General features: G+C 36.3%; 1 protein-coding gene across 2 annotated transcripts; it reads right to left on the bottom strand.

The window, feature by feature from the left end:
- Positions 1–6,934: 6,934 nt before the first annotated feature.
- On the bottom strand, positions 6,935–12,898 carry LOC130973027 (uncharacterized). Of its 2 annotated transcripts, XM_057897389.1 has the most exons (3): positions 12,145–12,898; positions 8,065–8,175; positions 6,935–7,984 (listed from the first exon to the last, which is right to left on the bottom strand). In XM_057897389.1, the coding sequence occupies exons 1-3, from the start codon at positions 12,644–12,646 to the stop codon at positions 7,101–7,103; spliced, it is 1,497 nt and encodes a 498-aa protein (XP_057753372.1). In that variant the 5' UTR covers positions 12,647–12,898; the 3' UTR covers positions 6,935–7,100. The 2 variants fall into 2 exon arrangements, with proteins under 2 accessions (XP_057753372.1, XP_057753373.1); XM_057897390.1 differs by lacking the exon at positions 8,065–8,175 and having other exon boundaries at positions 12,145–12,897.
- Between the last annotated feature and the right edge of the window lie 1,290 nt (positions 12,899–14,188).

Raw genomic sequence — 14,188 nt, 5'->3', positions numbered from 1 at the left:
TATTTTTAGAGCACAATTAGTTAAATAAAAAAATAGAATTATCTTAAGTTGTTAGATGATAATTACATAATAATTTAATATGTTTGATTAAATTATTATTTAACGATGTTAAATTATTAATTTTATAAAATTATTTTAAAAATAAAAAAAATTTTTAATCATGTTTGTGAAAACCACATAAAAATTTAATTGTTAAAGTATTTTTGAAATTTTATTTTTGTTAATTTTATATATAAATTTATTTGTCATTCATATTTTTCCTTTTGATATTATTCTTGTCATTAATACCAAGTGTCCAAATCCTTTTATAACAGTCACCAAAAAAAAAAATTTTTTATAACAAAGTTTTTAATCAAGTTTGTGCTTCTTTTTTGTATACACATGAACACCACTTTTTTTTTTCTTTCTCCTCTTCTTCTTCCTCTTTTGTTATCCTTGTCGTCGTCACTGCCGTCATACCCAAAATATTGACATCCAACAAATAAAATAAACAAACACATAAATTTTAGTGTACATCATATAAATCTTAGTACATGACAGAATTTCTAAAGATATTGAAAAAGGAAGTTCTATATATTAATTATATTCCCACAACTAAGGGATAAAATGAATCAGAGAAGATTTAGAAGATCCAAAATTTTGTATTATTATTAACGACAACATGGATGAATAGGAAAAAACGAGCAACTGGTTATTTTGTTGAGATTTTTCGATCTATATGCCATTGTTCGAGACAAATTTTGGAATCTTGTTCATGTTAGTGATGTTAGTACATCAACTTTAAAGAATGGATTAGTATCTACTTTTTCCAATCACAATTTTCAAATTGAAAATATTTGAGGCTGATATACTAGTGCTAGTAGTATGCGAGGTGAATAGAATGAACTACTACCTATGATTTTCAATAATTATCTATAAGCATATTATGTATATTATTTTGTTCATAGATTGTGGTTAGCACTAATTGCAACTTCAAGAAATACTTCGAACCCATAAGATCATTACACAAGTAACTGCATAAGGTAGAGGAGCAAACTAAATAGGGAGTTCTTTTGAAGTTTCGATTGTAATATTATAGAGTGATGTACTAAATATTTTCAAAGATGTTGAGACACTTTTTTAAATTAAGTCAAAGATTGAAAGAAAATAAAAAAAAAAACAAGAACTTATATTATCAATGGATTGACAAATTGATATACATTATCTGAACTTTTCTAGTATCAACAACAATTACAAAAACTTACTCTGTAATGAAAATTATTAAAATAAAACTCTGAATAAAGATGAATAATAAATTTCTTGTAGATGATTTAGTAATTTATATTGAGAAAGAGATTGTTTTTACTTTCTGTATGAATTCTATAATCGATAAATTTAAATATTAAAAAAAAAGTCAATTTTTGGGAAAGAAAAAGTAATTGTAAGTTATATCCTTTAGAAATTATTTTTTTTAGTTCATTCTTTTACACTTTTCATTTGCATCTAATTATTTATCTTCAGCAAAAAAGAAACTGAGTGTTATATTGCTAGTACAATTCTTAATTCTATTATTTTAGGTTAGCTCTTATAATCCTTTGAAAAACTAAATGTATTATTGTATAAGTAGACATTTTAGAATCTAGGTATTTATTTTTATATGTTGTGACTTCTATTTTAGAAGACATATCATTAGCCCTATAGAAAACGAAACCACAAACAAAATAAATTTGATTTTTTTAAATAAATAAAATAAATTTAAATGTTGTAGAAACACTGGAACTGTGAATCAAGTCCTAAAACTTGTCATGATGTTGATACTCCACTTCCTCCTCCTCTGACTCCACATCTAGATGCACTATCCGAGCTCTCGGATAGTGGATCTTCTCCCTGAGTTGCCTGACGCCTACGGTTTGGTGCATCCAGGGGGAGATGTAGAACATCCATGTTGGGTCTAGGTGGAACATCATTTGACAATTTTGTGAGTCTGGGATCGGCTAGGATGTCATCAACAGACAAGAATCGAACGCGACATCGTTCAAGCCACCAATTAAAATACCCCTGTGTGAGACGGGGATTAGGCTAAGGTGTGATTGTAATCATGTGACATGGCTGATGACGAGCTCTCCATCGATCGTACCACTCTCGAAGCACCTCAGGCCACCATACATCATCCCCTCGTGCCGTAGTAGATAAGTATTTGTCCACATTGACAGGATCCTCAGGAATCTGTTGGTCTGACCTCAACTGCCTTTTAACTCTATAGATATGATGGAACTCGACAAAGTTGAAGCAAACTAGTGGCACAACTGCCCTCCATGTGTGGATCTGATGCCCATTCTTCAACCAGTCAGGACACAAAGCCTACAACTCAGGTCGGTCATAGGGCGTCCATCGGAACTGAAAGACATTATATTTAGAAAGGTTAAGACATAATTCGTTAAAAGCATATCAATAACGGATTTGGATCCTCTAAAGTTTGAATTTCACTTTAAAGAGTAAAGTGTGATCTCTCACCATTGATTTCATAGGTGAGACCAAGAATAAATATGAAAGACCCAATAACATGCTTCCAACTAAAGTTGTTCATAATATACCTGATCAAAACACACGGTGTCCAACCTGTGTCGCCATCTCAGCAGCCTCCCCTCATGGTGGTCCCTGCTCTGCTGCCCTAGACCGACCAACCTAGTACATCACAAATTAACATTATGCATTAGTTATGAAGATTATAAAAATTTAAAGATAAAAAGCAAAGCACAATATTAACTATTTATACCTCGCAGCTAAAGGGAACGTGGCTACATCTCTGTCGCTAGGTCCCCATTGAGGGAACCTGTGGTATATCCAAGATATCAAGGGCAGGATGCATCCGGCAATGTCCGTCACATTGCGGTGGGTCGCCCCACAAAGCGGTGGGTCGCCCCACAAAGAGAATGGTACGTCCATGCAAGCACTGCCGATCCCCGTGACATCTGTCGGCATCTATCGAAGCCTGCTAGCAATGGGAGCCACCGAATATGGACAAGATTGTTCGACTTGTCCGTCATCAAGTATCCCCCAATCAGCATTAAGATATAGCAACGCGCGTACTGCCGCAATGTGTCATCACCAGCCCCAGCAGGAATATTCTGTACCCTCTCTCTAAGCCATGCCAACTTGATGGCAAAGCCTTCCTTTCTCCCTTGTGACTGCATTGGAGGCCTAGCACCAAGCAAATCCTCTACCCACTGCCACGTCGAACGTTGATGCCAAGTTTGGAAATCTCTCATGCACCCCCCAACAGGCTCGCCATCAGTACATAGGCCGAGGTGATATGCCACGTCTTGCAAAGTGATCGTACATTCACCCCATGATAGATGAAATGTGTGTGTCTCCGGCCTCCATCTCTCAACAAATGCAGATATTAAGGTATTGTCAAAGATAAAGTCCTTAAGCTGGATAGCGTCCCCAAAACCAGCCTCCTTGAGAAATGGCAAAAGTACCTCTTGTGGAGACTTAGTGTGACTACTCCGCCTAGGAAGTAATAGTCGATATCTCTATGGAAAAAGATTAAAAAAAAATAAGATAAAAGAAAAACTAATACCATTAAACACATAACCAATAAAAATAAAGAAATATGAGTATATTAATACAATATATATGAGAAAAGGTAAACGAAATAAGCATATTAAAAAGTTAAAAGAACAACAAATTTAAAAAAATATATACTTGTTAACCAAAAAGTAAAAATGTCATGTTCAGTTTTTCCTTTAGGCTCATGTTCACAAAAAAAATCAGTTATCAAAACATGTTGCCGAAAAAGTAGATGTTCACAGAAAAAAAAAATGTTAAATTTTACCTAAAAACAAATTATTATACCTAACACTATCACTTTATCTAATTTCATTCAAATATATGAAACCCACGGATAACAATGTATTATGTATATGCTACATATATAGTACATCTAAACAAGTCAACAAATTCTAAATATTGCATCTAATGCATAAAAGTGTTCTTAACTAACCCTAACCATAATTCTATACTAAACATAAGGTTTAATTTGAAATAATTCACTTTTTAATTGTAAAAAAATACAAAACATAAAATATAAACTAACCTCAAAGTCGAGTGCTCCAGCAATGTGCCATTTCTTGTTCAGTCTATTAATATCTGAAGAGCATGCCATAATGTCTTAGATGAAACTCAAAGAAAGCATAAGAAAAGCCAAAACTACCACAAACAAAAAAATGATTACTTGTCTCCACTCTATCTCATCATGAGACCAGCTATTTAGTCACAACACTTACTTGTTTGTTGTGACAACGAGATAACATATATCTTATCGCCATAACAAATGATATAAGTAATATAACAAAAAAATATAAATAATTTAAAAAATACATTATCAGATTTGCATATTGCAAGGCTATAAACAACCTTGGGAAACTAGTGTTACGTTCTGGCTTCAAGAGCTTCAAATAAGTTACCAAAAACAAACCTATATTGTTTCTACTTCCCAAAAAGCTCTCTTTTACCAAGCAAAATAAAAAAGCAACCCAATTACCCAACCAACAATTTAACCAAACAACCTCCAAAAATTTACAACCAGCAAGTCAACCAAGCAAAATCAACAAAATCCCAGTGCTGTAAAAAAATTTTCAAACATGTTGTCGTCATCACTTTCTTTGTCTTCAATATTTACTGCATTGCATAGGCCATGATTGTCGTTGCTGGCTTTTTACTCCACACTACACCAGTCGTGGTAGCTGTTTGTTGCCTTTGCTTTTGAGAAGAGTTCGGAGAAGAACATTGTTAGTAGGGAAGCAAAATCAAAGTGAAAGAGAAAAATGGGGAAGGAAAGAAGAGAAGAATCAAAGAGTGAACACGTCCTTCTTTCTCTTTTTGATTTTTTAAAGACAAAATAGACTTGCACACTTTTTCCTTTCTATGTATTTTGTGTTTGTAGATCATAGTTGTCAAATGTAAATATATTTATAGTTGTTGGAATAGAACAACCATTTCTTTTACACAAGTTCCTGTTCTTTCTTTTCATTCTCCTCATGTTCTGACAAATCCATTTCATTACTCTATACTTGTAACGACGATTGCACACTGATTATTCCGGATGAATTCCCAACACTTTTCATCGGCAAATGCTTGAAAAACATGTCCGAACTTTCTTGCCTAATTTGATAAAATATAGGCACAACTTTTTCTTTTTTCTTGGTTCCAATTGAACTACCAACATAACATCTGGTGACTCAAGTCCAACATAAAATATGAGCACAAGTGATAGGAGTTTTGGTTACAACGTTTTGTTTTATATTTTGTTAAAATTATTAATGCATGCAATCTTTTTCTGAGAAATTCTTGCATTGGCTGAGCATTCATATTTCATAAAACTAAGGCTCAACAACAAAAGAGTCACCAAAGGGGTGTTACCTATGCATCCAAAATACATGAACCTGAAATATGATGTCACCAATAATCACTTAACAGTATTTTCAGAATAAAAGGGCATTAAGCAACAAAAGGGGCACAATCCTATACAGGGATGTCAAAGAGAAAAGAGAAAAGTGAGAACTTTTAGACCTTCCTCCAATACCTTCTTCTGATAACACAATTGCTATAGGATGGCACTCAACACATCAATACCAGCATTCGTCACGTCAAAGAGAGTAGAAAGCTCAAAGGCTTCATGTTTGGAGCCTTCCAAACAAGATATAGTGGAAGCAATTTTGAAGAAAGCTTCACTAACTCTTCCATGTTTCTTGGGAGGGAAGGTTTGAGTATAACAGCTCTAGTTCTCTCAATCCAAGAACCTTTTGAACCCAAAATCAGAACGATGCACAAGAACCTCAAGGACCTCTGCACTCAGAGTCGAATGAAGCTCCAAAAGATTAGGGGACGAAGAATATCCAGATGTCCAAGCAAGCAAGATAAGCACTCTGTCTATATTTTTCATTGATGGAAGAAGGAAGCAAGAAGCCATATGGGTAGAAGCAAACATAGAAATAAATTCCAAATCTGGAGGATCCAAGAAGGATGCAAAGCTCTCTATGAGAAAAACTGCAATAACAATGATAAATAGATAAAGAAAGAAAGGAACTGTGTTCTCAAGCTTGCCAAGCTTTGTTTTCTATATGGTATATACAACAGGACAAAGGCGGGGAAAAAGAAAACAACTCCAGCTATATCATCTCTCACAACACTTCCGAAAACCATTTCATGGAGAAAAATAACCACAAATACTGAAATCTGAAGAATGTCAAACTGATACCAAAGAATCAGCAGCACAATTAGCTTTCTTATAGAGATGTATTGAACATGAAACTACCAATTAGGATGCAATAAACCTTGCACGCAAGATGTCTCCAATGCATAAGGATGCTTAATATCAACTTCTTTATTGAAAACAACTGCATTCTTGCCTAATTAGAGATCAATATAACAAACTAATATGAAACAACTGCATTCTTGGTCCACAATGTTCTATACAAAAGAGGGTATCAACACCTATCCTAAAGTGCATCCCGACCTCTAAGGCATTTTTCATCTATGATCTATCAATGATAAATTCATTTCTTTTCTAAAGTTTCCTATAAAAACGCATTAGTTTAAACTCAACAAACCGCAAAAATCATTGTCCGACCTAGAATGATCCCGCAAGATGAAGCGACGAGGTACAAATTAATGTAAGAAGTTATGTAAGCAATTCGTAAGACCAACCTCAAAAGTAAGGCGACACAAAAACGAAATGCAAAAGTAACTTGGCAAAGTCCGACTAACCCGAAGTCGGAACTTACAAAAGGAAACGTGATATTCTTTACCGATCTTCATTTTTAACTTAGCAAAAAAACAGCGTTAAAAGTTGTCAAAACACGATCTTCAACTAAATAGCGGTAACAACTAAGAGCTAATTCAACAAGAGACAAAGACCTAAAATCATTACTAAAATGAAAATAGATTCTTTAATAAAATTCTACCGCTTAATCACAACTAAAACAGAATAAAATTGTTTAAACAACTACGAGTTATTACAAAAGATGTTCATCCAAGACCCACATATCGGGCCATTCAAACTACGAAAATTAAGGAGTAACCTTGGGATTCTGCGATGTTTGACCGACATCTGCCTCCTAAGTTTTCGGGTCGGGCAAGGGAACCTCCTCATTTTCCTCGGGAGCAGGGACGATCTTTCCGTCTACCACAATGTTGTCCAGGCTGATTAGGGAAAGGTCCGCCTCGGGAGCAATGACACGGAATTGGGCCTTTAAATTTGCAAACATTTCATCCACTCCCTCAGCCACAGATTCCTCGAGTTCTACATATTTGTCCCGAGCCATAGTCAGTTCATCCACAAGGTCGAGCCTCTCCCCAAAGACGCGGGTGTAGCTCTCCTCTGCTTCCTTTCTCAACACGTCCGACATAGCCAAGGCCGCCTCCGCCTGTTTCGCCTTGGCCCGAGCTTTACCCAAGTCGGATAGCAATGCATCCCTCTCCTCCTCAAGCTCCCTTTTTGCCTCCTTTAGAGAAACCACCTCGGCCTGTGAAGCCACCAATGAATTATGGGTGGCATTAAGGGGAGTCTTCTCCAACTCCCTGGTCAAGGCTGCACATATGCCTGCCATCCGAATTCCATCTCGGACCAAGAGCTGGAGATGGTTTTTGATGGACACATCATCATCCATACTAATGTGGCTATGTGGAAGAATGTGCTTTTCACTCCAAGCAATCACGTCAAAGCTCTGGTCGTATATACCCTCCAACTCGGCAAGAATCATTTCGGAGGAAGAAGGTGGAGGACGGGCCGTCAAACTGTCCGAAGTGGAAATAGGAGGAATTGGCCGGGACGCTGGGATGGGTATAACCTTTTGAGAGGCTGACGCGCTCGAGTCCGATTTCGAGGGTGAGGATAGGGCGGCAGTTTCACCACCTTCTTTTAATTGTATGCCCCGAGCCACAACATTTTTCCTAGTGGCCCGAAGTATCTTCATGGCAGCCGAGTTAGGAGTCATCCTTTCTGCAACACCCAAATAAAGACACATTAGTCATCAACACAACCTTACAACCAAATTTATAAGCAAAAGGAAAGAGGGCTACCTAGCTCGGACCGGAGTTGATTGTGATCTCCTAAAAAATTTTTCGTGTCCAAATAAGGAGCCCTGCCCCAACACTCATGGATCAAGCCAATTATGCTCTCCTCAAGCTCATCTAAATCATATACATTATACTTAACTATTACAGATTTCTCTTCCCAATACAAAGAAAAACAGGGTTCCTCGTTCTCATCAAAGAAGAAAGGTTGGATATTCTCAATGGCTCGGATTTTGAAAAAGTAATTTTTAAAATCGTGGAAAAACTCGTCAAAAATAGCGAAAACTTTCCTACCCTAAACAGCACGAAAAGAGAGCCATCCTATCTTTTTGGCACCGAAAGGTTTCGTTGGCACAAAGAGGTAGAAGAAGACTTTAAGGGAAAGTCGGACATTTAATTCCCGACAAAAAAGCTGGTATATTTTCAAAAAAGGCCACAGATTATGGTGTAGTTAGGTAGGAGCGACATTGCAAGCCCAGAGGACATTAATTCCAAACTCGGAAAAAGGTAGCCTAACGTCCAACTTGGTAAAAAAGCAATCATAGGTAGGGCTGGCAATTCATACCCTACCCGCGGGTACCCAATCCGGTCCAACCCGTCCGAGTAGAGTAGGCTATCCTACCCGCAGCGGATAGGGTAAAGTACGGTCCGGGTATGCCTGCGGGTAGGGTAGGGTACGGGTTTAGGGTGTACCCTACCCTACCCTACCCGCACCTCATATATAACACATATTTTATAAAAATCTCTCTATATAGTGAAGGAAGTAAGAGTTGAACCCACAACCTCTCTTATGTAATGACTTATAATAAGTGAACAACCACTAAACTAGTTTGTTAATTTAATAATTTAGAGCATTAATTTTTTATTTTTTATGTTATTAATACGTATAAAATTTGAAATAATTGAATTTTATATTTACTTTGAAAAATTTTGATATTTCTGCGGGTAGGGTAGAGTAGGATAGGGTTTAGAATTTTAGGGTGCGGGTAGGGTTAGGGTTGAGAGATTCTCAACCCGCGGGTAGGGTAGGGTAGAGTTTTAATGAAATTTTTAACCCGCGAGTAGGGTTAGGGTAGAGTCCAAACCCTACCCTATCCTATCCATTGCCAGCCCTAATCATAGGCATAAATGAAATGGCATTCCGACCTATCAAGTTGGGGAAAATACACTCTTTACTCGGGATCAGCAACAATAATTTCATACTTTCTCTCATTCTCCCGGTTTTCACACAGTCTATGATGTCTATGAAACTGTTCAGCATACTCTCTATCAATTAGAGGGACGGGAGTAAAAACAATTATATCTACCCAAGTCAGGTGAGATGAAACTTTGGTCAACATATTGTGGATTACAGATAGAGACATAAGGGCTATACCTACAAATACAACACACAAAGAAAAAACGTCACAAGTCAGAAAGTCGGGTAAAGAAGCCGGGTCGTCATTAACAACACCAAAAATTAACTACAATTCTTACAAATCCTCATAAACACAGCAACTACCACCATATTATCATATACAGAAATGGCGTCATCTTCAACATGCAAAAACAACGCCATTTGGGGGGCAATACAACTATAATCAGTAGCAACAAATATCAAACAGTAACGGTTTCAATAGATTCAAAACACAACAAACGAGCGACAGTAAAAAATAAGTCATAAAGTCTCCATCACCAACATCATCCTGAAAGTCGCCAACATTTCAAATTACCATTCAAAGCATCATTACAAGAACTACCCAAAGCAATTGAAACAAAAAAAAAAGGAAAATGGGCAAAGCACCAACCTTGACGAAACGCGAAAATAGAAAGACACATCAATCAGCAAGAAACACGAACATTCCTCTCCGAAATGCAAGCAAAATTTTCAAAAAGATTTAAGATGGAGAAATCTTGAAACTGAGAAACAATTATGAAGAAAGAGCGTAGAAAGTGAGAAGGTGAATGAGCGTTTCAAAAAATGGAAAAAGAAGGAAGAGGGAAGAGGTGAAGCTTATATAAGAGATAAGGAGCAAACAAGACATTTTGCACCCATCTTAATGCACCGTACAGATTCTCAGGAAACTGCCGCGTAATGTGTGCCACGTCACTAAAGGGGCAATGTTTCAAAAATTTTAAACACGTCGAATACCCGACCTCATAAAGGTGGCGTACTCGACAAAGGAATCTTGAACCACAAATGCTTGAGCCCGATCTCATGAAAATTTGGATTCAAATAGGAGCACTGTTCATACCCTGACCCAAAACAAAGCCAGACCTATTAAGGATAAAGGTCCACCAAAAGGTGACCTCTTCCACTTACTCGACTTTTTCAGAGGTCGGATGCAACAAGGAGGTCTAGCCTTACTTATCTAAATAAATAACTACTTCCCCAAATCACTCCTACTATCTCTACCTCATCTAAATGATAGATCTCAACAAACTCCCAAAATAAAGATAACGGTTATCCACCAACAAAGGTGAAACTACTCTAAAAAAATGGTTATCTATTCCATTATAAATACACTGAATCCCTCAGGTATGTTCAAGTCCCAATCTACTAAAAACCTACTTAAAGCCCTTGCTAACTTAAGTATCAGAGTCTCTTGCAGGTACTACCCCCAACCTCCTTATGAGGAACTCGGACAGCGACACCTCGACACCAAGAACAAGTTGGTCGTTGCCACTAAAAGAGTCTGAACCTCACGTTGAGGCCCAAATCACCGTTTCAAATAACCCCGGAACAAATTGATAAGACCCAACGAAGAAGGCAAACAAATATTAAGTTAGGTTAATAGGAAACTGTAGTCGTTGAGTCCAAGTAAAGTCCAAAATATATATTATAGGCACAAACATTGGAGTTCAGCTACAATGCTAAAACTAGTGTTTAACGTAATCTAATATTTTGCACAATATTCATTCCCTTGTAATATATATTGCTAGTATCACAAAATTATAAAGATAGGAAATACAATGCAAAAGCAAAGACAGAGAAATTCAACAAAACAAGGATAAATAAGAATTCCAAATGCACAAAGTTTTCCCCCACAATCTTGTCTAGCTATTAATGCAACATACACTCTGCTGCTAATGCACCCCCTTTCCTGTAATTCACTATAGCTGAATCCCTTTGATTTACAAATTCAGATTATTCAACAAGCAGCTTCCACAGTTGCTCATTTCTATTCCCAACTCTATCTTTGTCTATTCCTTCTTGTGTAAACAAGCCATGGCCCAGGAGGTGATCTTTCCTTAAATGAGGCTTCATTTAATGCTTCATCTCTAATAAAATCTGCTTCAAACTAGTTCAATGCCATTATTAAAACATTTTTCTCAACTTATCACAGCTATGACCTAAACCCTGCCTTAATAAAACAGGTAACATACACTGATGCATAGGTACTTCCAAGTTGAAACCAGTTGCTACATCTGTATCACATTTTTGTCGTATCAGATAATTCAATAAATACTTTAAGATACTTTTATTTATATATTATTATGTTTCATAAGTCTTACACCTATATTTTATTATCTTCTACAATAATCAACCAAATAAATACGTCATAATGTGCTTATCTGTCTTCTTTTCTTTTCTTTTTATTCTTTTAGTTTTTAATTTTAAACTTTTAAAGAAACTCAACTTGCTCCAGGAATCCAGCAACATAAATATGAACTCATTAGGGTCATTAACAACAAACAATACAAGCAGAATTAAACCATGAAAACCATCCCCAAAGAGTTATGCTCTAGTTATTCCCCTCAATGCTCATTAATTTTCCATTTCCATTGGCTTAACACACCTAAATGGGCTCCAAAACCGCATGAACGATGTGTTTATGATAATTTCTCTTTGTATGAATACTGAGGTTACTATTCCATTCTTTAAGTCAACAATGTGTGTTTTATACTAGTTATTGAGCCTTATCATATCTTGTAAGTTATGAACAATGTCATATCTTCCTATCCATATCATTCAAAATATCATGCTTTAAGTTATCTAGGAATCTAAGCATAGTATACAAATCCAAACATGTCTATCTAGTTCAAATGTTTGTTCAAGCGATTCACAATTATATTATAAGAGAACCATTCAAAGAGTTTCCATACCTGATTCACCAATGCAGTGTCCAATACCTTTCTTTCTTTTGAAAGGAGGAGAATCAGGAACAGCCATTTCATTCAAAACCCTTGCATCTTCATTGATTTTCTCTTTCTCCAATCTGTAGTTCTCATCCTTCAGTTTCTGAATGGTCTCCAAATTCTTCTTATTTTCATCCTCCAATTCACTGCATCTGATCCTAAGTGCAGCAATTGCATCGTTATCATCCAACCATTTTCTCTCCAAATTCTGATACTGTTGCTCTTTCTTCTTCAGTTGATCTTCGGTGTGAAGCCTCTGTAGCATCTCCAATTCATACTTCACAACGAGGGAATCAATCTCCGCTTTGTGTTTGGCATCTCTGGCCAACAAAACCTCTTCAACTTTATCACAGTTGGTGCGTAAACCCGAGAAGAGCTCCGAAATGCTCATCTCGTTCAAGCTTCCATGGTTGGCAGAAGAAGCGGGGATCGGAGGTGAAGCAGGTTCGGTTTTAGGTTGCAAGTCCATGAGATTATAAGAAGACCCTAAAAATGCAAACTTTGAGAGGGGAAAATGTAGGAGTCGGTTTTGGCAAAGTTATTTGCCTTTGATGAAGCATAAAAATGCATATCCATGGAGAGAGGGAGAAGAAGGTGAAGGTGGGAGTGGAAAAACAAAGAATGACGGTGCAGAATGGGTTTCAAAGATTGAGAAGAGTAAAATTTGACCGTCAACGTGGAAGTGGAAAACGTAGAATCAGAATCACACAACCCGAGTCCTGATGTACTTGATGTAGTCAAGTACGATTCAACCCAAACGAGTGCCTCCCAAGTATTTAGGAATTTACACTTGGATAAAACAACGGCTGATCTTAGGGATTTTTTTTATTTAAATTATTTAAATATAATATTTATGAAAATATGTAATCTGTAGTATATTTATTTATACTAGCGGCTCAACAGGCACTACCTGCCTGTTCATCCGCTTTTTTTATGGGATTTAAAGTTAATTATTTTAATGAATTTTAAAATTTTAAATTCGAATAACATAAAAATAATAATATAGAATAATCTATAACAATATAAAAATATTCAAATTAAAATAATCATATATTATCTATCTATAAACAATAACAAGGGTAAAAAATCATATTAAGCCAAATGAGTGAAAAAATAACGTAAATACGCCAAAGCAAAAATCGTTTCAGCAATAAGCCAGACCGCATTTTTATATAATTCGAACCAGCTTGGTTCGAACTCAAAATGGTAGTAATTCGAACCTGCCTAGTTCGAATTAGGTTATTTTATTTGTTAATAAATCGAACCAACCTGGTTCGAATTATGAATGAATGTAATTCGAACCAAGGTGGTTCGAATTATAGAGAGAAAGGGTTTCCGTGTAAATCGAACCGGGCTGGTTCGAATTACACCAATCATAGGTCGAACCAGACCGGTTTGAATTAGTGTGAGACTGACTGAGCTGTTTATCTATGGACGAGGCAGATCCGAATCGGCCAAAGAGGTGCGGCCTATGTCGCCAACCCGGCCTATGTCACCAATCATAGTTCGAACCAGACCGGTTTGATTGTTTATGGATAATGCAACACTTTCCGTGGATGCACAATTTAATAAGAAAAAAATAATCACTAAACTGTTTCAAGATTCGTTGATCCTACGAAGTGAATGTCCCACAAGAGAAATAAAAAAAAAACATAGGTGAACAGACTACAACATAATAAAGTAAATGAACAAAATTGGTGGAGTGAAAAAATGGGTGACAAGACATAACACTGTCACCAAGTTTCAAATATGATGACGGAAAAGACTCTAACATGCGTCTTTGTTTGAAATGCTCTTCTTTGGGGTTAACTTAGCGGAGAAGTATTATTTAAAGACAATAATTAAAATAAAATATTATTCAGTAATAAAAATTAAATATTGGAAACTGTCCAAACTATGGAAAAAAAAAGTACAAACCACTATCATACATGATTGAACTTTAAAGAAAAAAATACATGAAAGAGGTATCATCTAAACAGATGCGACCCAGTGCCACAGCGACGGGGTACCC

This window comes from Arachis stenosperma, chromosome 4 (assembly GCF_014773155.1).
Source record: "Arachis stenosperma cultivar V10309 chromosome 4, arast.V10309.gnm1.PFL2, whole genome shotgun sequence".
NCBI classification, from domain to species: Eukaryota; Viridiplantae; Streptophyta; class Magnoliopsida; order Fabales; family Fabaceae; genus Arachis; species Arachis stenosperma.
Note: the sequence above shows the minus strand (reverse complement) of the source record. Positions and strands in the feature narration are given on the sequence as shown.

What these genes read in the sequence shown, in the direction of transcription:
- LOC130973027 (XM_057897389.1), bottom strand. Translation starts at nt 12,646, where the DNA reads ATGGACTTGCAACCTAAAACCGAACCTGCTTCACCTCCGATCCCCGCT. An exon ending in ACACTGCATTGGTGAATCAG is followed by an intron (nt 8,176 to 12,144) that starts GTATGGAAACTC and finishes TATATGATTTAG; the next exon opens with ATGAGCTTGAGGAGAGCATA. An exon ending in TCAACTCCGGTCCGAGCTAG is followed by an intron (nt 7,985 to 8,064) that starts GTAGCCCTCTTT and finishes TGGGTGTTGCAG; the next exon opens with AAAGGATGACTCCTAACTCG.